Source organism: the organism of the source record quoted next, unplaced genomic scaffold, assembly GCF_019419815.1.
Source record: "Pyrus x bretschneideri cultivar Hongxiangsu unplaced genomic scaffold, Pyrus_bretschneideri_v1 Contig18, whole genome shotgun sequence".
Lineage (NCBI taxonomy): Eukaryota > Viridiplantae > Streptophyta > Magnoliopsida > Rosales > Rosaceae > Pyrus > Pyrus x bretschneideri.
In genome coordinates, this window is record NW_025999479.1 from 2067949 (window position 1) to 2092372 (window position 24424).

General features: G+C 37.7%; 3 protein-coding genes and 1 long non-coding RNA gene across 4 annotated transcripts; 3 read left to right on the top strand and 1 right to left on the bottom strand.

Annotated features, from left to right (window-relative positions):
* The first annotated feature begins 1548 nt into the window (after positions 1–1548).
* LOC103959277 (bifunctional aspartate aminotransferase and glutamate/aspartate-prephenate aminotransferase) lies at positions 1549–5974 on the top strand. The gene is made up of 9 exons (XM_009371626.3): positions 1549–1848; positions 1956–2049; positions 2163–2266; positions 2521–2769; positions 2862–2975; positions 3134–3217; positions 4959–5129; positions 5301–5414; positions 5531–5974. The coding sequence occupies exons 1-9, from the start codon at positions 1651–1653 to the stop codon at positions 5669–5671; spliced, it is 1269 nt and encodes a 422-aa protein (XP_009369901.2). The 5' UTR covers positions 1549–1650; the 3' UTR covers positions 5672–5974.
* Positions 5975–12474: 6500 nt separating this feature from the next.
* LOC103959279 (bifunctional aspartate aminotransferase and glutamate/aspartate-prephenate aminotransferase-like) lies at positions 12475–15803 on the top strand. The gene is made up of 9 exons (XM_009371629.3): positions 12475–12936; positions 13044–13137; positions 13254–13357; positions 13612–13860; positions 13953–14066; positions 14222–14305; positions 14896–15066; positions 15238–15351; positions 15468–15803. The coding sequence occupies exons 1-9, from the start codon at positions 12550–12552 to the stop codon at positions 15606–15608; spliced, it is 1458 nt and encodes a 485-aa protein (XP_009369904.1). The 5' UTR covers positions 12475–12549; the 3' UTR covers positions 15609–15803.
* A 1823-nt stretch (positions 15804–17626) lies between these two features.
* On the bottom strand, positions 17627–19063 carry LOC108868081. The gene is made up of 2 exons (XR_007257547.1): positions 18469–19063; positions 17627–18357 (listed from the first exon to the last, which is right to left on the bottom strand). It is a non-coding gene; the product is annotated as an uncharacterized LOC108868081 (long non-coding RNA).
* A 3113-nt stretch (positions 19064–22176) lies between these two features.
* On the top strand, positions 22177–23758 carry LOC103959278 (protein NEN4-like). Its single transcript, XM_009371628.3, has 5 exons — positions 22177–22666; positions 22777–22823; positions 22938–23001; positions 23148–23330; positions 23419–23758. The coding sequence occupies exons 1-5, from the start codon at positions 22214–22216 to the stop codon at positions 23509–23511; spliced, it is 840 nt and encodes a 279-aa protein (XP_009369903.1). The 5' UTR covers positions 22177–22213; the 3' UTR covers positions 23512–23758.
* The last annotated feature ends 666 nt before the right edge of the window (positions 23759–24424 follow it).

Genomic DNA, 24424 nt, shown 5'->3' on the forward strand with positions numbered 1-24424 from the left:
GCAATTGTATATCAAAACAATGCATGCACATGAGCAGTGTTTAAAATATCGGAATCGGTGGAAATATCGATGGATATAACGAATATAGATGTCGATATTCATTGCCTTCGAGGGAAATGAAGGAAATTTGCTCAAAAACATGGAAACTTAAAATTATTTTTTATGGAATGTCATATAAAGTTACAACACACGTATGAATCAAGAATTAATGATTAGATACTGTGTAAACAATAAGTATGTGATATGTGAGAAGAAAAACTTCTTTCTAATGACATGTAATAAAATAAGGCATTTCACTAGAATGAATAAATTATACATAACTTAATTGAAATTTTCATCATGAAAATAACACAAGTTTTATTGAAGTAAATTAATACCATAATGAAAGAAATTAAATAATAAAGAATGCATAGGCTCATGGATATTTCCTACAATTTTTCTGCAAATTGTCTACAAACATTGGATATTTCTTAAAAATATCGAGGAAATTGACTGATTTTTGGAAATATCGCAGATATGGGTAAAGTTGAATTTTTGGATATTTCCATAGAAATATCGAGCATATCCATGATTTCAAATACTACACATGAGTAACCAATGTTAAATGAACATGATATAATGGATTAGAAAAACCTAGAAAATACGGTCGAGACAAGTGTTGGACACTCTATCCTTAAGACAAGTTTACACCCCACTACGGTACTTATGGTTGATCAGCGCTTGTCTCCCAAGATACAACGACCACATCTTTGTAATCGTAGCACCCCAAATCACAAGGCTCCATGAACCACGATTGTGTTGAAAACTCTCTCATATGTACTCAATGAGATTATCTAATATTTAGTCCACTATATGTATACATATATGCATGATTAAAAGTTGTTTTATGTTTATAGGGACTTCCCTATTTATAGATTTTGGGATACTTCTTTGGAAAACATGTGTTTATTCACGAAGAGTCAAAAGTTGCAACTCTTCATTTGAATAGACACATCTTTTTACCAAAAGGCTTCACTTCTAATTTTCCTTCAATTAATAAATTTAATAATATAATAATATTATTATTAATTTTCTAATAGTATTACTATTCATACACTTATTTTTATTTCCAAAATACTTTATCAATTTTCAATTATCGACTCAAATGAATTAAACAATATCAATTGATAAAAATGGGTGACTCATGGCATCCCATCTACCAATTTGCACTGATACAATCGCAACTTGCAAATCCACACACGTAACACATTTTTACCTTAAAACCCAACCTAACTTGCATATTCAACACTCAAACACTCAATTCCGTCAGTCTTCCCACCAACCCCCGCTCCATCTGTCTCTTTCGCTATTCCTTTCCATATTTGAAAAAAAAAATATGCAATTTTCCAGTTCACCAAACCCAATCGGAGGAGGAATCCAATTCCAACAACAGCACCTCCTCCCCCAGCCCCAATGGCCGCCTTTTCCCTCCAAACCTCCTCCTCCTCCTCCTCCTCGTCCTCCGGCATTGCCCGTCTCAGTTTCGAAACCCGCATCCCCGGATCCAATTTGGGTGCAGACCCGAAATCCGTTTATTTTCCTTGTCAGCCTCGTGTGCTTCCTCTTAAGCATCGCTGCAACAGTAAGAGTAAATCAAGAGGAGGAGTGGTGATGGCAGTGGCAGTGAGTGGGAATGACCAGACCCAAGTGGAAGTTGACGTTTCTCTGAGCCCACGAGTCAACTCCGTCAAGCCTTCCAAGACTGTTGCCATTACTGACCAGGCCACGGCTCTCGTGCAAGCCGGAGTGCCCGTCATTCGATTGGCTGCCGGTGAACCTGATTTCGATACCCCTTCCGTCATAGCTGAGGTACCTTCTTCTTCCACCTTTTCATTCCATATCTTTCTTTGTGTCAATTCCCAGTTGCGAATTATGGGTTGTTTTCAATATATTTACTTATATTTTTGTTTTCAAAGGCCGGTATTAATGCGATTCGTGAAGGATTCACGAGGTACACACCAAATGCAGGAACTTTGGAACTGCGCCAAGCAATTTGTCATAAGCTCAAAGGTTCAGCTTTTTCGGTTTTTCTTTCTTGTTCTCGTTCTTGAATGTTGAGATATATGTTATATGTTATATGGTTTAAGAACCGGAGTTGTAAGTGACGATTTATATTTTCTTAGAGGAGAATGGGATCACTTACACACCGGATCAGATCGTAGTTAGCAATGGAGCCAAGCAGAGCGTTGTTCAAGCTGTGCTTGCAGTTTGTTCCCCAGGAGACGAGGTTACTTTCTCTATATCTATTACTCATGAAATCAACATTAGGCTAGGTATCTTAATATGAATTCATTATATCATTTTCCACGATGTCCTTGAATTTCGATTTGGAAGTATGTTAGTGCAGAGAAACCAAGTTGGCCCAATGATTAAGGAATGGTCTTTATCTTCATTTTTCTGTTTTGGTGTATATGCTAGTGGTTATAGTTGCATTCCATTGAATACTTGTGAAGGTGACACACATTTACGGATAACTCACAGGTTATAATTCCAGCTCCATTTTATGTGAGTTACCCTGAAATGGCAAGGATGGCCGATGCAACTCCTGTGATTCTTCCAACGAGCATCTCCAATGGTTTTCTCTTGGATCCAAAACTTCTCGAATCCAAACTCACGGAGAAGTCAAGACTGTTGATTCTTTGTTCTCCATCCAACCCCACAGGGTCTGTTTACCCCAAGAGTTTGCTTCAAGAGATGGCTAAGATTGTAGCAAAGCATCCTAGGCTTTTGGTACCCTCACTCTACCTGAACTGAAAGACCTGTACTTTATTGCCTGCACCTTAACATTTGAAACCTGAAGTTTCCACTACTGTTTCATTCAGGTTATATCTGATGAAATATATGAACACATAATTTACGCACCGGCAACTCACACAAGCTTTGCATCCTTGCCAGGCATGTGGGAGAGGACTCTGACAATCAATGGGTTTTCCAAGGTAACCATATTGTTAACGCTGTGTTGATTTTATGCTCCTTTTCTGCAAAGGTGGTGTTTCCATGTTAAATCTAGATTCTAGATAACTGGTGAAAAACAAAACCCTGAGTGGTAGGTTTGATGCTGAAGGTTGACATTCATAAGGTGGTACTTTTGTAGGCTTTTGCAATGACTGGTTGGCGACTTGGATATATTGCCGGGCCTAAACACTTTGTTACAGCATGTGGAAAGCTCCAGAGTCAGGTATTTTGTACCATACATCTTCCAAATATATCTTCACGTCATTTAACATGTGATGATGGCACGTTTCTTACTAGCTGTGTTATTCAAAATTTCTTCTTTTCTTGTTAGATTTTCACATTCGTTATCAGTCATGGGGTTGGATAAATCGTAAAACACTTTGAATACACACTGAAAGGGGGAAAAAAAATCTATGATCCTTTCCACACACAGAAAAATTGATAATATCTGAGCTATACATTCATAAAAAATATTGAGGGTAATGATAATTTTTCGAACTGATTTCATGTTTGATGTGGTTAACATTGTCAGTTAAAGTTCATTCCTTGATTGGAGTTTTAAATATGGATTTAGTGGTGGAAATCTTTTGTTGAATTTTGAAATTATGATACAAGTACAACCGGTGGAATGTGTTGTAATGAGCTTAATGGGCAGACCACTTGTTTAACATTTACCATTACATGAACTTAAACTGACAGCTGAACATGTTTTTAATATTGTTGATAGTCAACCACATCAAAGTAACTAAACACCACTATAGTTGAGAGACAGTTCTTAAGAAGCAGAGAACAACATGGATATGTGGGTCGCTGCTATGGTAATAATTCTTGTCATCGGGACTTTCTTTTCAACTTCCAGCCCAACAATTTGTTTTTCTCTGTTTCAGGGGTGGTATAGTCAATAAAAGTTCCTTTATCTGAAAAAACCACTGATCGTTGTGGACATTGTGGTGAAAAATGTCCAAAGTCTTTACAATTCGAATGTTGCCGCTCAGTTCTAGTTTCAGAACGAGAGCCACCACTAGCTCATGCACTCTTCGAAATAGGACTCACCAAATGGTTGGCAGAAGTGGATCCACCATAGGATTTTTTGAATTCACTTTCCTTTCCATGCATTTACAACTGATTTATTTATTTTCATATTCAAATATTCTTTAACGGAACTCTGTTAGGTGTTCCATTTTGTACTCTCAGCCATTTGACTCGTTCATTTCTTCCTAAGTTCCTACCGCAAATGAGTTTTTGGTTTCTCTTCCATTTAGATTACCACCTAAATAATAAATCCAAGCCCTCAGCAAATTGAGGTATACTTTAAATTGTTGTCTGTTTGGTAATCATCAATATCTAATATCAAATATGTTTTTGCCCCCAATAATCTAGGTTCTTGCGAAGCGGCTGAAGATGAGAAATCAGCGTTCCTTTTTCCTACCTTCATTGTTGCTTTCTCAACATAGTAGAGTTTGAAAGCTATTTTCCATCTCATTTTTCAATCAACTGATTTCCTTCTTGTTGCCTGCACGGGCTTAGTCAAAACCTAACTCTTGACAAGAGTTATGCATTTGTAACCATTCTGCTTGAAGAAATACGAGGACTTAGGAGAAAAGAAAGGATGTATAATCGTGAGTGAGTTTTAATTCGTCCTAACCCCTCCTTTGCCACCCCTAATTTTAACTAACGCATAGTTAATTTGTATATACAGTTTATTACTTGTGGGACAGGGTTCTTGTTTCCAAGTTCCAACCCAAGTTAAGGTGATGGACGAGTAATTGTTATCATTGTTGTAGGAAAGCGGTTGTTGAAAGAAATCAGGGATAATATGACTTCACCTAATTTGGAGGTTTATATTTGGACATCCCTAAGTACTTGAATAAGCTTTTAGATGTCAATATATACGTACATATGCATATATGTTTTTGTTTTTGCAGTTTGCTACACAGCTAATCCCATTGTAATATGGCATATAGTTCACCTCAGGTGCCAGTAGTATATCACAGAAAGCAGGAGTTGCCGCCTTAGGTCTCGGTTATGCTGGTGGAGAGGCAGGTGCTACTATGGTTAAAGCATTCAGGGAGCGACGGGATTTCTTGGTCAAAAGCTTTGGCGAACTTTCAGGCGTCAGGATTTCAGAACCCAGGGTACCAACTTAATGATCTGTTTATCTCCCCAATGTTTTTCTCTGTTTCTTTTTTCCCCCTTGTCTTGGAGTATACAAGTCCTTTGACGGATTAATTTTGTGCATCTGTTAATTTCTCTTTTTATTTTCCTTGCTATCCAAATTTCTTCATTGTCTCGCTTCTCACTTTCAGGGAGCTTTCTATCTCTTCATAGATTTCAGTGCTTACTATGGAATGGAGGCTAAAGGGTTTGGTAAAATTGAGAATTCAGAGTCCTTATGCCGTTACCTACTTGACAAGGGCCAGGTATGCATCACTTCTGCTTGTCCATTGCTATTTTGGAAAATCAATATTCTAATAGCTATGCTAGTTTGAAATGTCGATGATGTAATAAAATGCTGACATGGGTTGTTCATTTACAGGTTGCGCTAGTACCAGGAGATGCGTTTGGAGATGATACGTGCATACGAATCTCCTATGCAGCATCCCTTCCCACCCTACAGGCAGCTGTGGAGAGAATTAAGAAAGCACTTGTTGAACTAAAGCCCTCAGTCGGTGTTTAACGAAAACTAAAATGTTTCCGTTACTGCCACTGTTCTACATGTTGTAACTCTGTATTCTAGTATCTGTTTCGAAGTTATGCATAAGTTGGTCACGTCGGGGACGTCTAAAATAATTCTTCCGGCGTTGTATTTAATAGTAGTAATGTAAACACAGGCGTGTTTGTTTCGTTGAATCGGATTTCAAGAATTCGAAACTCATTTTTTGACTGGGTTTTTCTTACTGGAAAAACTAATGAAATCCGACATTTTCAGTGGAATATCTGGAAATATTGGAAATAAAATGGCCAGAGTTTGAGGACTTTATCAACTTGTATTCTATATGCTTAAGTTATGCGTTTTCCTTCTTTTTTTTCCTTCTCCACATGTTGGTCGTATGCAATAGTAAAAAAGGAAAAATAAAGTTTTTATTGTTGTGAACTTGAGGATATGTGTGCAATAGAATATAAAGTAAATAAAATACTATTTTTGAGGTTCGGCAAGTATGCATATGTCCTCAGGACAGCAGTAGGACTTTCTCTTATTATTTGAAATAATGGGAGTAAAATATAACGCTCACTATTTTCTCTCCTCTCTAGCTTGACTCATTGGTATTTTCTCGTGCATCTCTTCTTTCTTTTCTCTCTTTGTTTACTTTCTTCCATATGTTTTTCTCTTCTTTTGTGTTGTTTTCTTCAACGCAAATGCCTCTTTATATAGAGGTTTGCATTCTTCCTTGGTCATATCTAGTTGACTATGTTTATCAACTTAACAATCTTACCAGAACTTTTTTTTTTACAACATTGTAAAGCTACGATCATATTTGGTTGCCTATTACTAAGGACATAAAAACCTTCATTTACAACATTTGTTTATTCTTTTATCCTTGACGTTCACACAACTTGATGATCTATTCCTAGCATTAGGATGAAGGAACCATTCTTCCTTTAATGTCGACGTGGCATCAATTTACTATACAAATCTCATGGCGAAACTATTCCCTTTTTTTTATTTTTTACTTTTATCACAATCTAAAGATCATCACTAAAAAAGTTTAGTCAATTTGAACACCGTTTAGACATTAATCAATTTGAAGATCGTTTAGACATCTATATGTGTTAAACAAATTAACTTTCTATCTTGAGGATGTTACTTGTTATTATTAGTTAGTCTCCAAATTGCATGAATTTTTTTTAAAGGTGATCTTTATATGATAAAGACTTCGAATATGACATTTGTAAAATGAAATGATGTCATGCCGTTATGGAATGAGGAGTGGCTCCAAGCATTGTTCACTATTATAAACTATTTTTGTTTACTAGAGGTGGATTATAACTTGAGTGCAAGGAATAGATACAATGCTTTGATCAACTCACCTAATCACGTTTGCGTAAACTAGAACTTTTCTTATTCACATTCACAGGATGCATCTTGTGGAAAATATGGAAGAGAATGTTTTTTCTCATTATATTTCTCTACAAGATTACAAGGATATATATACATGAAACACTTAAGGGATACAAGTGTGTAGCTTGGACAAGGTAGGACGGCTTGGACAAGGTAGGAGACAAGGTAGGACGGCTAGGAGACAAGGTAGGACGGCTTGTTGTGTAGCTTAGACAAGGTAGGACGGCTTGGACAATGTAGGACGGCTTGGACAAGGTAGGAGACAAGGTAGGACGGCTAGGAGACAAGGTAGGAGACAAGGTAGGACGGCTTGTGACAAGCTAGGACGGCTTGGACTTCCAATACTCCCCCTCAAGCTGGATCAAGGAGGTTAATTGATCCAAGCTTGGAGAGCAGACTTTGAAACTGAGGAGAAGCAAGAGACTTCGTGAAAATATCAGCAAGTTGATCTTGGCTTCGAGTGAATGTGGTTTGAATTACCTTGGACTGGACTTGTTCCCGAACGTAGTGACAGTCAACTTCAATGTGTTTGGTGCGTTCATGGAACACCGGATTAGAGGCAATATGCATAGCTGCTTAATTGTCACAGAAAAGAGACATAGGTGTGTTGATTGAGAACCCTAAGTCCGAGAGAAGGCCCTTGAGCCAAATGAGTTCACATGCAGTGGAAGCCATGGCTCTATACTCAGCTTCGGCACTTGAGCGAGCAATTACATTTTGTTTTTTTGCTCTTCCATGTCACGAGGTTTCCTCCAACCAACGTGCAGTAGCCAGTAGTGGATTTTCTATCAATAGCATTCCCTGCCCAGTCAGCATCGGTGTAGGCAATGATTTGAGTATGACCATTGTTTTTCATGACGATTCCCCGACCAATGGAGCCTTTGAAGTATCTGAGAATTCTTTTAACAACATTTAAATGAGCTTCAGTGGGTGCATGCATGAATTGGCTTACAAGACTGACGGCGTAAGTTATATCCGGTCTGGTGATGGTGAGATATATAAGCATACCCACCAATCGTTGGTAGTAACTGATATCACTGAGAGGTTCTCCTGTCAAGTCCAACTTCAATTTGCTATCAAGAGGAGTACGAGTTGGTTTGCAATCCATCATCTTCACTTCTTGAAGTAAGTCAATCACATATTTCCTTTGACTCAAAAAAAGTCCCTTAGGGGAAGTGGCCAGTTCAATCCCAAGGAAGTATTTTAAAACTCCTAAGTCTTTAATGGCAAATTGTTAATGAAGAGAATGTTTAAGAGTGTGAATCTCATCAATGTTATCACCTGTGATGATGATATCATCAACATAGATTAGTACAACTAATTTGCCAACTGATCCTATTCGAACAAACAGGGAGGAATCAGCATGACTTCTCTTGAACCCAAAATTTTCAAGTACCGAGCTCAGTTTGGCATACCAGGCACGAGGAGATTGTTTCAAGCCATAGATTGACTTATGAAGCTTGCAAGTCATACCTGAATTCTGTGCTTGTGGATGACCCGGGGGTAGTTGCATGTAGACTTCCTCTTCGAGGTCTCCATGTAAAAAAGCATTTTTTACATCCATTTGGTACAATGGCCATTCATGGTTCACTGCAACAGATAACAAAACCCTTATTGTGCTCATCTTAGCCACGGGAGCAAATGTCTCCTTATAGTCTACTCCAAAAGTTTGAGTAAAACCGCGAGCCACCAATCTTGCCTTGTATCGTTCAATTGAGCCATCAGAATTAAACTTGATTTTATAGACCCACCGACTGCCTACCACCTTGTTGCCTTTGGGAAGTTGAACTACACTCCAGGTTTTATTTTCATTCAAGGCTTTGAGTTCTTCTTCCATGGCTAGCCTCCACACAACTTGACGATTGGCTTCTTGAAAGTTCCTTGGTTCACTTTCATAGGACAGTTTACTGAGGAAGGCTGCATGAGAGTGAGAGACTTTGGAGTAATTTACAAACTTGTGAATAGGGTACCTTGCATGGTAAGTTTCATAGACTTGCAGCCTTGATGGTGGATGTCGATCTCGAGTCGGATTCCTGCGGGGTTGAGCTGGGATCACAATAGGTTTAGCTCCACTCTCTTGTATAGATGTTGTGTTATGGTCATGGGGAACTACTTGTGCTTCTGAGGCTTCAGTGTCGTCTCCAATAAGCAGGTTGTCATTAAGGATTGCATGAGAGTCCCGGTTGTGAGGTAGTGAATGGACACAGTCACTTGATTCGACTGGATTTGGCAATGGGAAGAGATCTAGGAAGTGCTCCCCCTGACGATTTTGATCTGATGATTTGTTGAAATATGGTTGGTTTTCATCAAACCGTACATCTCTTGAGACAAACATCTTCCTGGAGCATGGATTGTAGCATTTGTACCCTTTTTGGGTAGAGGAGTATCCCATGAAAACACACTTGACAGCTTTGGGATCAAGCTTGTCTCGGTGATGGGATTGAATATGAACATAACAGGTACATCCAAAGATTCTCAGATGGGAAAGATTAATTTTTTTGTTTTGCATAACCTCAGATGGTGATTTTGTATCCAGAACACGACTAGGCAGTCTGTTGATAAGGTAGGTGGCTGCAAGAACTCTTTGAGACCAAAACCTCTTAGGCACATTCATTTGCAACATTAGCGCCCTGGTTTTTTCAAGTAGGTCCCTATTCTTCCTTTCGGCAATTCCATTTTGCTGAGGAGTACCTACACAACTTGTTTGATGTATAATTCCATGGGTACTCAAATAGTTAGTCATATTTTTGGATGTATATTCAGTGCCATTATCAGACCTTAGTATGTGGATTTGGGACGAAAAATGGTTCATGACAAGATTATGAAAGTCCTTGAAAGCATCCATAACTTCACTTTTGAATTTTAGGAGGTACAACCAAGTGGCTCTTGAGAAATCATCAACAAAGATAACGTAGTACCTATAACCATCAAAAGACTCTAGAGGGGCAGGTCCCCAAACATCGGAGTGCACCATCTCAAAAAACTTGCTAGTCCTAAACATGGAAGAATTGAATGGGAGTCTAGTAGATTTTGACAAATGACAAATTTCACATACAAGGGAGGATTTGCACAAACTAGGGAACAATGTAGACAACACATATTCTGAGGGATGGGCTAGGCGTTGATGCCACAACCGATGTTCTAGGTTTGAGCTGACTTGGAACCCCTTTGGAACATTGAGGTCCTCTGAGAAATAGTACAGCCCATTTAGGTAGTGACCTTCACCAATCAGCTTCTTGGTGGCTAGATCCTGAAAAACAACATTGTGGGGGGGGGGGGGGGGGGAATTGCACGACAGTTTAGAGAGTTTGTAATCCTTCCTACGGACAATAATTGAAAAGGAAAGGATGGAACATATAACGCTGTGGACTCAACAGTTTCTGAGATCAGTTTAACTTTCCCTCTACCTAGAACTGGCACACCTCTATCATTTGCTACAGAAGCTAGTGATGGTTTAGTGTAGCTTTCAAAATTGTATAGCTTTGAATATTGATTTGTCATGTGATATGTGGCACCTGAGTCTATAATCCAAAAATCATGAGAGTGACTAACATTTAGAGCAGTTGAAAGAGCACACATGATACCTGGAATGTCTCCTTGAGGTACATGACCAGATTCAGCTAAGAACCCTGCAAACTGTCCAAGAAGAGCAGTTTGACTTTCCTTAGTCGACGTTTCACCTGTGCTTCCTTTTCTGGTTTGAAGGTAGGTTGAGAACTCATTCAACAAGTCAGCCGGATTGGCTGTAAAGTTCATCGACCCACCAATGGATGTAGCAGCAGCAGCATGGTACTTGTTTGTATGTGGTCTAGCGTGTGAGCCCTTATGATCTCTTAAAGGCTTGTTCTCAAACCTTGGCTTCAACTTAGGGTGCAATATCCAGCATCGATCTATTAGATGTCCAACATTATTACAATGTAGACACTTCAGATCTAGCCTTTTTCCCTTGTATACTTTATCTCCAAATGACTTGTGATTTGTCACAAAAGCTCTAGCCTCAGACACACTAGGTTTTACGTCAACATTCATGACTTTTCTGCGTACTTCTTCTCGCTGGATAGTAGTGCAAACACTTGCAAATGATGGAAGTTCGGGATTTATTAGAATATGGCTTCTAAGATCTTCATATTCAGAACCCAAACTTGCAAGCAAATGAAAGATTTTGTCTTCCTCGGACCTTTTTAACAGTACGGCAGCATCGATAGTGTGTGGTCGATACATATCTAGTTCGTTCCACATGTTTTTCATGCAACCGAGATGATGAACAAAGGATTTATCACCTTGTTGAAGACTTGCGAGATTCCTCTTAAGCTGGAACACTCGAGCAGCATTGTTTTGATTTCCATACATGTCCTTGACTGCCTTCCAAAGAGCACCAGAGGATTCTGAAAAACTGAAAATTTCAGACAGCTTAGGATCCATGGAGTTGAGGAGCCACGACATGACCAGCTGGTCTTTGCACAGCCATGCTTCATACTCCGGCGATCCGACGTCAGGTGCTTCAATACTTCCATTGACGAATCCAAGTTTGGATCTTCCTCCAAGGGCAAGAGATATTGATCTGGACCATGGAAGATAGTTAAACTCATTTAACAACACAGAACACAAACGTTGGTTTGGGTTGACTTCAGCTTCTGGAAAACTAGGGCGAGGAGCTGTGAAGCTTTCAGCTTCTGAGCCAAAAAGATTATCTTCTGCCATTATCGAAACGAATGTGCAGAAGAAGAGAAGGGACAACAATGGAGTCAGGCCGGTTAAGGTTCCAGCTCTGATACCATGTGGAAAATATGGAAGAGAATGTGTTTTCTCATTATATTTCTCTACAAGATTACAAGGATATATATACATGAAACACTTAAGGGATACAAGTGTGTATCTTGGACAAGGTAGGACGGCTTGGACAAGGTAGGAGACAAGGTAGGACGGCTAGGAGACAAGGTAGGACGGCTTGTTGTGTAGCTTGGACAAGGTAGGACGGCTTGGACAAGGTAGGAGACAAGGTAGGACGGCTAGGAGACAAGGTAGGACGGCTTGTGACAAGCTAGGACGGCTTGGACTTCCAATACATCTTGTAGACATATTCCTGTCCTCCTAGTAGACTATGCTTCAAATACTCCAACATAATCAGCAAGGCCTTCAATTGTAATGGGTTAAGATTACTTGTCCAAAGGAAGGCTCCCCCAAAAGGTTACCGTTTCAAAAGCAATACAATAACCGGAGGAAAAGAAATTCCCCGGAAGTGCTTTTGTGCATGACATCTTCAGGAAGCTAAGGACTAAAGGACCCCCTCATCCAAAGCCAAAGCCAAAGCCTAAGCTCTTGACTTGCACCACAAGTAAAGCAATCTCAAATAGGAGGAATACTCTTTCTTCAACTCTGGCCTTTCTCATTTCTTTTCGTTATATATAACCTGCACATACGATGACAAAAACTACCAAAATCCAATTTGGAGGAGGAATCCAATTCCAACAACACCACCTCCTCCCCAAGCCCCAATGGCCGCCTTTTCCCTCCAAACCTCCTCCTCCTCCTCCTCCGGCATTGCCCGTCTCAGTTTCGAAACCCGCATCCCCGGATCCAATTTGGGTGCAGACCCGAAATCCGTTTATTTTCCTTGTCAGCCTCGTGTGCTTCCTCTTAAGCATCGCTGCAACAGTCAGAGTAAATCAAGAGGAGGAGTGGTGATGGCAGCGGCAGCGAGTGGGAATGACCAGAGCCAAGTGGAAGTTGACGTTTCTCTGAGCCCACGAGTCAACTCCGTCAAGCCTTCCAAGACTGTTGCCATTACTGACCAGGCCACGGCTCTCGTGCAAGCCGGAGTGCCCGTCATTCGATTGGCTGCCGGTGAACCTGATTTCGATACCCCTTCCGTCATAGCTGAGGTACCTTCTTCTTCCACCTTTTCATTCCATATCTTTCTTTGTGTCAATTCCCAGTTGCGAATTATGGGTTGTTTTCAATATATTTACTTATATTTTTGTTTTCAAAGGCCGGTATTAATGCGATTCGTGAAGGATTCACGAGGTACACACCAAATGCAGGAACTTTGGAGCTGCGCCAAGCAATTTGTCATAAGCTCAAAGGTTCGGCTTTTTCGGTTTTTCTTTCTTGTTCTCGTTCTTGAATGTTGAGATATATGTTATATGTTATATGGTTTGAGAACCGGAGTTGTAAGTAGTGACGATTTATATTTTCTTAGAGGAGAATGGGATAACTTACACACCGGATCAGATCCTAGTTAGCAATGGAGCCAAGCAGAGCATCGTTCAAGCTGTGCTTGCAGTTTGTTCCCCAGGAGACGAGGTTACTTTCTCTATATCTATTACTCATGAAATCAACATTAGGCTAGGTATCTTAATATGAATTCATTATCTCATTTTCCATGATGTCCTTGAATTTCGATTTGGAAGTATGTTAGTGCAGAGAAACCAAGTTGGCCCGATGATTAAGGAATGGTCTTTATCTTCATTTTTCTGTTTTGGTGTATATGCTAGTGGTTATAGTTGCATTCCATTGAATACTTGTGAAGGTGACACACATTTACGGATAACTCACAGGTTATAATTCCAGCTCCATTTTGGGTGAGTTACACTGAAATGGCAGGGCTGGCTGATGCAACTCCTGTGATTCTTCCAACGAGCATCTCCAATGATTTTCTCTTGGATCCAAAACTTCTCGAATCCAAACTCACGGAGAAGTCAAGACTGTTGATTCTTTGTTCTCCATCCAACCCCACAGGGTCTGTTTACCCCAAGAGTTTGCTTCAAGAGATTGCTAAGATTGTAGCAAAGCATCCCAGGCTTTTGGTACCCTCACTCTACCTGAACTGAAAGACCTGTACTTTATTGCCTGCACCTTAACATTTGAAACCTGAGGTTTCCACTACTGTTTCATTCAGGTTATTTCTGATGAAACATATGAACACATAATTTTCGCACCGGCAACTCACACAAGCTTTGCATCCTTGCCAGGCATGTGGGAGAGGACTCTGACAGTCAATGGCTTTTCCAAGGTAACCATATTGTTAACACTGCGTTGATTTTATGCTCCTTTTCTGCAAAGGTGGTGTTTCCATGTTAAATCTAGATTCTAGACTGGTGAAAAATAAAACCCTGAGTGGTAGGTCTGATGCTGAAGGTTGACATTCATAAGGTGGTACTTTTCTAGGCTTTTGCAATGACTGGTTGGCGACTTGGATATATTGCCGGGCCTAAACACTTTGTTACGGCATGTGGAACGCTCCAGAGTCAGGTATTTTGTACCATACATCTTCCAAATATATCTTCACGTCATTTAACATGTGATGATGGCACGTTTCTTACTAGCTGTGGTATTCAAAATTTCTTCTTTCCATGCATTTACAACTGATTTACAACTGATTTTTTGAATTCACTTTCCTTTCCATGCATTTACAACTGATTTATTTATTTTCATATTCAAATATTCTTTAACGGAACTCTGTTAGGTGTTCCATTTTGTACTCTCAGCCATTTGACTAGTTCATTTCTTCTTAAGTTCCTACTGCAAATGAGTTTTTGGTTTCTCTTCCATTTGACTAGTTAATTTGTATATACAGTTTATTACTTGTGGGACAGGGTTCTTGTTTCCAAGTTCCAACCCAAGTTAAGGTGATGGACGAGTAATTGTTATCATTGTTTTAGGAAAGCGGTTATTGAAAGAAATCAGGGATAATATGATTTCACCTACTTTGGAGGTTTATATTTGGACATCCCTAAGTACTTGAATAAGCTTTTAGATGTCAATATATATGTACATATGCATATGTGTTTTTGTTTTTGCAGTTTGCTACACAGCTAATCCCAGTGTAATATGGCATATAGTTCACCTCAGGTGCCAGTAGTATATCACAGAAAGCAGGAGTTGCCGCCTTAGGTCTCGGTTATGCTGGTGGAGAGGCAGTTGCTACTATGGTTAAAGCATTCAGGGAGCGACGGGATTTCATGGTCAAAAGCTTTGGCGAACTTTCAGGCGTCAGGATTTCAGAACCCAGGGTACCAACTTAATGATCTGTTTATTTCCCCAATGTTTTTCTCTGTTTCTTTTTTCCCCCTTGTCTTGGAGTATACAAGTCCTTTGACGGATTAATTTTGTGCATCTGTTAATTTCTCTTTTTATTTTCCTTGCTATCCAAATTTCTTCATTGTCTCGCTTCTCACTTTCAGGGAGCTTTCTATCTCTTCATAAATTTCAGTGCTTACTATGGAATGGAGGCTAAAGGATTTGGTAAAATTGAGAATTCAGAGTCCTTATGCCGTTACCTACTTGACAAGGGCCAGGTATGCATCACTTCTGCTTGTCGACTGCTATTTTGGAAAATCAATATTCTAATAGCTATGCTAGTTTGAAATGTCGATGATGTAATAAAATGCTGACATGGGTTGTTCATTTACAGGTTGCGCTAGTACCAGGAGATGCGTTTGGAGATGATACGTGCATACGAATCTCCTATGCAGCATCCCTTCCCACCCTACAGGCAGCTGTGGAGAGAATTAAGAAAGCACTTGTTGAACTAAAGCCCTCAGTCGGTGTTTAACGAAAACTAAAATGTTTCCGGTATTGCCACTGTTCTACATGTTGTAACTCTGTATTCTACTATCTGTTTCGAAGTTATGCATAAGTTGGTCACGTCGGGGACGTCTAAAATAATTCTTCCGGCGTTGTATTTAATAGTAATGTAAACACAGGCGTGTTTGTTTCGTTGAATGGGATTTCAAGAATTCGAAACTCATTTTTTGACTGGGTTTTTCTTACTGGAAAAACTAATGAAATCCGACATTTTCAGTGGAATATCTGGAAATATTGGAAATAAAATGGCCACAGTTTGAGAACTTTATCAACTTGTATTCTATATGCTTAAGTTATGCGTTTTCCTTCTCCACATGTTGGTCGTATGCAATGGTAAAAAAGGAAAAATAAAGTTTTTATTGTTGTCAACTTGAGGATATGTGTGCAATAGAATATAAAGTAAATAAAATACTATTTTTGAGGTTCGGCAAGTGTGCATATGTCCTCAGGACAGCAGTAGGATTTTCTTTATTATTTGAAATAATGGGAGTAAAATATAACGCTCACTATTTTCTCTCCTCTCTCGCTTGACTCATTGGTATTTTCTCGTGCATCTCTTCTTTCTTTTCTCTCTTTGTTTACTTTCTTCCATATGTTTTTCTCTTCTTTTGTGTTGTTTTCTTCAACGCAAATGCCTCTTTATATAGAGGTTTGCATTCTTCCTTGGTCATATATCTAGTTGACCATGTTTATCAACTTAACAATCTTACCAGAACTTTTTTTTTTTGACAACATTGTAAAGCTACGATCATATTTGGTTGCCTATTACTATGGACATACAAACCTTCATTTACAACATTTGTTTATTCTTTTATCCTAACGTTCACACAACTTGATGATCTATTCCTAGCATTTGGATGAAGGAACCATTCTTCCTTTAATGTCGACGTGGCATCAATTTACTATACAAATCTCATGGCGGAACTATTCCCTTTTTTTTATTTTTTATTTTTATCACAATCTAAAGATCATCACTAAAAAAGTTTAATCAATTTGAACACCGTTTAGACATTAATCAATTTGAAGATCGTTTAGACATCTATATGTGTTAAACAAATTAACTTTCTATCTTGAGGATGTTACTTGTTATTATTAGTTAGTCTCCAAATTGCATGAATTTTTTTTAAAGGTGATCTTTATATGATAAAGACTTCGAATATGACATTTGTAAAATGAAATGATGTCATGCCGTTATGGAATGAGGAGTGGCTCCAAGCATTGTTCACTATTATAAACTATTTTTGTTTACTAGAGGTGGATTATAACTTGAGTGCAAGGAATAGATACAATGCTTTGATCAACTCACCTAATCACGTTTGCGTAAACTAGAACTTTTCTTATTCACATTCACAACATGCATCTTGTAGACATATTCCTGTCCTCCTAGTAGACTATCACTACTACAATATAGGCTATCACCGGCGCAGTAAAAAGCGACAAGAAATCCAATTTTTGTAGGAACTATGGCAAAAATCTGACATAAAACAATGTAATGTCAGATTATAATAGCGATGCTAATGCTACCGTCACGAAAGGGCTTCAATGTCGGTTTGTTCGCTTAATCCGCCACTACACAACGTCGGTTAAAAGCGACACTAATGTTGACGTCGGTTTAAAGTGACGTATACTTCAACATTGCGTCAGTTTAAAGCGACGCATACTTCAACATTACGTCGGTTTAAAGCGACGTGTACTAGTAATTCAACTATAAAATATTCAACCTACTGTCGGTTTTAACCAACATCGTGATAAAATTAAACAAATAAAATATCCCTTAACCGACGTCAGATAACAATTAAATAAATAAAATATGCAAACTAGTATCGGTTTTAACCGACACCACCTTTGTTAAGAGTAATAAAAATATTTGGAAATCTGTCTCTGCATTCGTTTTCAATTAATTGTACCTAAAAAAAATTATATAACCAAAATAATAAATTTCAATTAATTTATTCAAGAATTCAACTGAGGTCTTTGGGTGTAGAATTTCTTGTTAAATGCATTCTATTTCATATAAACAAGTAAGTACAAAGCTATTAGAGAACCGGTTACAAGATGAAGATAAAAAAACTAACAATTACATATAATACTAATCAGAGCTCCATGCTTGCGTATAATACTAGCAGCTGCCATGATGCGTTCTCGTGCTTGCCTTTGTCGAAGACCACAGATTCTTTAGCTCCATGCTGCCATATATAATACTAGTAGCTCCATGCAACCATGCTTGCCATCAGATCAATGCTCAAATACTTTACTACTTCAACATTAGGGCTCTAATCTCTATAGATTAAATTCAGGTTTTATACCTTTCAAAAATTATGGATCTGAAATTTCCAGTGTCCTTGATCTTCAGATCCAAAATGAACATGCATGAATTTTTATATGGATTTTCGAACTGTTGATCTTACTGAACAAGAACATAAAAGAGGAGCTCAGTGGAGATTATAGCTTTAGTGAGTCATGCATTAGACTGCTTAGCATTCACATATTAATAGCTACATGGAAGATTATGAATACATCAAAAGTTCCACTTATTCTTCCTACCTTTTCACCACGAAATCATCCAATTAGAATAGATTTTGTTGTTTTACCTTTAAATGACGGATCTAGAACGGAGACAATTCTCTGGTGGTTTTTCCTTGAGATGCGATTTGGGGCTGTACCAGTGGTGCATCGTCTTTTTTTTTTTTTTTTTTTTTTGTACAGATCTCGGGTCCCTGCAAAAGAAACAACACAAGCATGAGGAGTTGAAGATTTTTTTCTTGTATGGTATATTTCAATCCGTGAACCTGAGTGCATGAATCGGCAAAGGAGGGTGAGAAGTTTACCTGAGTGTGTCGGCACCAAGATCGGTGTTGCTACCCTTCTGGTGATGCAATAAATCCATGGTTGCAAGGTCTTAGGGGTTGATGATGGAAGATTAAGGTTTGGTTTGCAGAAAAGGAGGTTAGGATATGAGAAAATGTGGAGAGAGAAGCTGTAGTTTTAGGGTGTGCTTGGAAGAAGGGAGAGATAAATGAGGGAGGTGAGCCTCTTGAAATAAGGAGACTGATATCCTCTTTTTCGTTTAAAAAATGGAGGGGAAATATCCCGCCCAAAAGAGAAGAAAATGGAGGGATGGGAAATGGAGAAGTCGAGGAAAAAGAGAGAGAATAGGAATGAGAGAGAGAAGGATGAAAGAAGCTTGAGTGTGGGTACAGAGAGACATTATGGAGACGGAAAAGAGGGTGAAGAAGAACCAGTTAAAAAAAAATAATGTGAGAGAAATGAGGCATGTGTGTCAGAGAAAGATAAAGAACCCATGTGAGGAACCGACCAAAGAGAAAGAAAATAAAAAATGATGTGACTCTGATGTGTGTGTAAAAGAGAGAGAGTCACGTGAAGTCTGACATTCTTTATTGGAAATCACAGCGTCGGTTTAAATTAATGTTGGTGTCGGTCTAAACCGACACTAACTTCTGACACACTTTTTAAAATTCACGTAGCGTCGGTTTAATGAAACTCGCGTCGAATTAAAAATGATAGCGTCGCTTAAAACCGACACCAACATTTTAAGATTTTAACAAATAAAATACTTAATAAAAAAACAGAAATATAATTTTATTATAAAATATCGTCACATTCTAATTGAAACATAGTCTAATTAATACTTAAAATACATAAAATTAATTAATATATTTTAACTCTGATTTTGATTATTTTTTATAGCTACACTTATTGATCCTATATGAATATAATAAATGAATTCAATCTTCATTTTAAAATATTTATACTAGTGGATACCACAAAATCTTATGTTATACTCAATGAAAGTATAAATAAACTCTAAGTGTTAGTGAATCTATCGTTTTGATGGGATACACATATTACGAAACTAATTTCAACGATCCAATTGTCAAACTTGTTTGTATATGCTTCGAGATCGCATACACCAAAAATCGCAAAAAACAAACATTCAGAGATCAAGTAACGGTACAAAACTTTTCGACAGTTATAAACGAAAAATCACGATTTAACGGTTATTTTAATTTCGATTTTGATGATTTTTTACAGTTACACTCCTTCATCCTATATGAATACAATGAACTAATTTGATCGTCAATTTAAAATATTTACAGAAGTGGATACCACAAAATCTTATGTTATACTTGATGAAAGTATAAATAAACTCTAAGTGTTAGTGAATCTATCGTTTTGATGGGATACGCATCCTTCGAAACTAATTTCTACGATCCAACCATCAAAATTGTTTATATATGCTTCGAGATCGTATACTCCAAAAATCACAAAAAACAAACATTCAGAGATCAAGTAACGGGACAAAACTTTTCGATGGTTATAAACAAAAAATCACGATTTAACGGTTATTTTAACTCCGATTTTGATTATTTTTTATAACTACACTCCTTGATCCTATATGAATACAATGGATGAATTCGATCTTCAATTTAAAATATTTACACTAGTAGATACCGCAAAATCTTATGTTATACTTAACAAAAGTATAAATAAACTCTAAGTGTTAGTGAATCTATCGTTTTGATGGGATACGCATATTACGAAACTAATTTCAACGATCCAACCGACAAACTTGTTTGTATATGCTTCAAGATCGCATACGCCAAAAATGGCAAAAAATAAACATTCAGATATCAAGTAACGGTACAAAACTTTTCGACGGTTATAAATGAAAAATCACGATTTAACAGTTATTTTAACTCCAATTTTGATGATTTTTTACAGCTACACTCCTTAACCCTATATGAATACAATGAATGAATTCGATCTTCAATTTAAAATATTTACACTAGTGGATACCACAAAATCTTATGTTATATTTAATGAAAGTATAAATAAATTGTAAGTGTTAGTGAATCAATCGTTTTGATGGGATACGAATTCTACGAAACTAATTTCAACGATCCAACCATCAAACTTGTTTATATATGCTTCCAGAGCACATACATCAAAAATGGCAAAAAACAAACATTCAGAGATCAAGTAACGGGATAAAACTTTTCGACGGTTATAAACGAAAAATCACTATTTAACGGTTATTTTAACTCCGATTTAGATGATTTTTTACAGCTACACTCCTTGACCCTATATGAACACAATGAATGAATTCGATCTTCAATTTAAAATATTTACACTAGTGGATACCACAAAATCTTATGTTATACTTAATGAAAGTATAAATAAATTCTAAGTGTTAGTGAATCTATCGTTTTGATAGGATACACATTCTACAAAACTAATTTCAATGATCCAACCATCAAACTTGTTTATATATGCTTCGAGATTGCATACGCCAAAAATCGAAAAAAAAACAAATATTCAGAGATCAAGTAACGGGACAAAACTTTTCGACAGTTATCAACGAAAAACCACAATTTAACAGTGATTTTAACTCCGATTTTGATGATTTTTTATAGCTGCATTCCTTGACCCTATATGAATACAATGAATGAACTCGATCTTCAATTTAAAATATTTACATTAGTGGATACCACAAAATCTTATGTTATACTTAATGAAAGTACGAATAAACACTTAAGTGTTAGTTAATCTATTGTTTTGATGGGAAACACATTCTACTAAACTAGTTTCAACAATCGAACCGTCAAATATGTTTGTATATACTTCGAGATCGTATACGCCAAAAATTGCAAAAAACAAACATTCAGAGATCACGATTTAACGGTTATTTAAAAAAAAACTAAAAAGAAAAATTGGAAGAACGAATAAGAAAAATGCAAGAGATGAAGATGAAAACACGGGGGAGAGTACATAAAAACCATCAATTTGTCGCTTACAACCCACACCAGGTTTCAAAATATTTAAAAAAAACTAAAAACTATGTTGCTCAGAACCGACACAGGCTTTAAAATATTTAAAAACAATACTTTATGTCCCTTAAGCGACACCCATACTTTGTGTCGCTTAAAAGCGACACTGTTTTGTTTAAAGTGACGCCAATATTTAAAAATTATTAAAACATATGTCGGTTATAAGCGACATTAAATGTTTACGTCGGTTTAAAAGCGACGTAGACATTTTATGACGCTTATAAGCGACAATAAATCCGACATCATGTTTAGTTAGTGTCGCAACTGTCTTGTCCGCCACTATATTATATTAAACCGACACCACCTACTGACACTATAAGGCCCTTTTGTAGTAGTGTATGCTTCAAATACTCCAACATAATCAGCAAGGCCTTCAATTGTAATGGGTTAAGATTACTTGTCCAGAGGAAGGCTCCCCCAAAAGGTTACCGTTTCAAAAGCAATACAATAACCGGAGGAAAAAGAAAATCCCCGGAAGTGCTTTTGTGCATGACATCTTCAGGAAGCTAAGGACTAAAGGACCCCCTCATCCAAAGCCAAAGCCAAAGCCTAAGCTCTTGACTTACACCACAAGTAAATCAATCTCAAATAGGAGGAATACTCTTTCTTCAACTCTGGCCTTTCTCATTTCTTTTCGTTATATATAACCTGCACATACGATGACAAAAACTACCAAAATCCGGAAACCCGAAAGACGGAAAAAACTAGCTACACCCTGATCAAAATGGATGCTTCTACGTCATCATCCAAACAAGGCACAACAGAGATTGTGTTCTTTGACATAGAAACAAATGTACCCAATAGAGCCGGACAAAGGTTCTGGGTTTTAGAGTTTGGTGCAATTGTAGTTTGCCCTCAGAAGCTTGTTGAGCTGGAAAGTTATAGCACGCTCATTAGACCGGGGGACTTGTCTGCTGTGGCATTGAGGTCTGGCCGGTCCGAGGGGATCACACAGGAAACTGTTGTAGATGCACCCTTGTTTGAGGAAGTTGCCGATAAGATATTCAGCATGTTAAATGGCAGGGTGTGGGCGGGCCACAACATTCGAAGATTCGATTGTGTTAGGATTAAGGAGGCCTTTGCAGAGATCGGTAGGCCTGCACCTCAGCCAGTTGGGATGATTGATTCTTTAGGTGTGTTAACTGGTAAGTTTGGAAGAAGAGCTGGAAATATGAAGGTAAACGTAAATGTTAATTACAAATTGGGACCGTGAAATTTACTTACTTTTAACTTTAATAACGTTTGGCTGCAAAGCCAATCTTACTTGATCTATGCATATATGTTTAGATGGCAACATTGGCATCATACTTCAATCTTGGGCAGCAAAAGCACAGGTTGGCATGCAATACATTTTAATTTGTCGGGTGCTAAATTTTATTAAGTCAATAATGTTATGTCAGAAATTCATGTTTAATTTTATGTTTATGTAATTGTTCAAACATATATAGGAGCCTTGAAGACGTAAGGATGAACCTGGAGGTCCTCAAGAACTGTGCAACCGTGCTCTTTTTGGTACTACCACAAGAAGATACATATATATATGTATCTTTTTTAATTTCATCTAATTTTCAGTTAATGGAATGAAAATTAGCCCTTAAACTTGATTAGTAGCCTTGTGATTGATGTTTCTGTATGTTTGTATGATTGTGTGGAAATAGGAAGCGAGCCTCCCCGGTGTATTAAATGGAAACTGGCCTGGCTCTTCAACGATCACAACGCGGAGTAGAAGTAGCGGGAAATTGCCATGCAGAGAAGAAACTAGCCGCAAGTCTCCAACAACTACTGCTTCTATTGGTTCTCATAGAGCTGTTCCATATGCCTCAAGGGGGGGCTTGGCAAAGGTTTTAATTACTATAATCTAATATCTTTAACTAAAATTCTTAATAAAAGTGAGATTAATTGAACATTAATTTTGAATTTTGAAAGCAGATGACTGAAAGGGTAAAGAATCTGTTGTGTAGAGCCCAAGGAAATCAGCCTCTTAACAACATCCTCAAGCATTCTCATTCCCTACTACGGTGAGACCGCGAAGGATGTCCATTTCAACAAGTTGCAGATGACCTCTTGGTAAACTGCCTGCCATCAAAATCACAGAAAGGGGAATTAAGAAGCTTTTGTTAAAGATGTTTGCCTTTCAGAACTTAGGGAGGAAAATAAATTAGCAAACAATAACAACAGCTTAACCTTCGATTAATTGATTCAACCTTTTTTTTATTTTTTATTTTTTATTTTTTAAATGAAGACCATAGTCACCCTATTCTGCCCTTTTAAGGCTGTTTTTCTTTTTGCCTCTTTCCGTCTTATTTCTTTGTACATAACTTGATTCGACTTAGTGGGTTTTAGTTTACATTAGTTAAAACAAACACGAATATTGAAGGAAGTTGATGTTGCACCATCAAAGTAATTGGTAATAAAAAAGAGCAACCCAAATTTTCGATATGATGAGATAATTCTTCACATCACATCATCGACTAGCTCACACGAATTATAAATGAGCAATGAGTTTTCATCATGTAACTCGGTTCTAGCACATACTATACATAAAACCAGTTTAATAAGTATCCTGTGAAGAAAACAATGAAGTTTATTTGTGTTTGATCCATTTTGACACAGATAGTTAACTAGTATTTTATATATAGAACCACAAATTGATACAAAGCGGACACAACCTGTTAACTACGTACCATATGTAGGAGCCTCCCAATTATATTATCCCTTGAGTTGGGCACTTCGTACGGTTGGTTTCAATGGTTGACGATATTTCAATGGTGGTTTGAGCCAACCAATCATAGTGGCAGGGACACAAATAATATATGGAAATTAACTTTACCCAGTCTTCACTGTTGGTCCTCTCAACATAACTACCCATCATTACATCCGCAGATTTAGCAAAATACATATGATTCGAAACACAGATCACTACATTACATGTACG

Excerpts from the sequence above, each read along its gene's own strand:
- LOC103959277 (XM_009371626.3), top strand. The coding sequence starts at position 1,651 with ATGGCAGTGGCAGTGAGTGGGAATGACCAGACCCAAGTGGAAGTTGAC. Across the intron at positions 1,849-1,955 it reads CCCCTTCCGTCATAGCTGAG|GCCGGTATTAATGCGATTCG; the intron begins GTACCTTCTTCT and ends TTGTTTTCAAAG. Across the intron at positions 5,130-5,300 it reads TCAGGATTTCAGAACCCAGG|GGAGCTTTCTATCTCTTCAT; the intron begins GTACCAACTTAA and ends TCTCACTTTCAG.
- LOC103959278 (XM_009371628.3), top strand. The coding sequence starts at position 22,214 with ATGGATGCTTCTACGTCATCATCCAAACAAGGCACAACAGAGATTGTG. Across the intron at positions 23,002-23,147 it reads GTGCAACCGTGCTCTTTTTG|GAAGCGAGCCTCCCCGGTGT; the intron begins GTACTACCACAA and ends GTGTGGAAATAG. Across the intron at positions 23,331-23,418 it reads CAAGGGGGGGCTTGGCAAAG|ATGACTGAAAGGGTAAAGAA; the intron begins GTTTTAATTACT and ends TTTTGAAAGCAG.
- LOC103959279 (XM_009371629.3), top strand. The coding sequence starts at position 12,550 with ATGGCCGCCTTTTCCCTCCAAACCTCCTCCTCCTCCTCCTCCGGCATT. Across the intron at positions 14,067-14,221 it reads CAGTCAATGGCTTTTCCAAG|GCTTTTGCAATGACTGGTTG; the intron begins GTAACCATATTG and ends GTACTTTTCTAG. Across the intron at positions 15,352-15,467 it reads ACCTACTTGACAAGGGCCAG|GTTGCGCTAGTACCAGGAGA; the intron begins GTATGCATCACT and ends GTTCATTTACAG.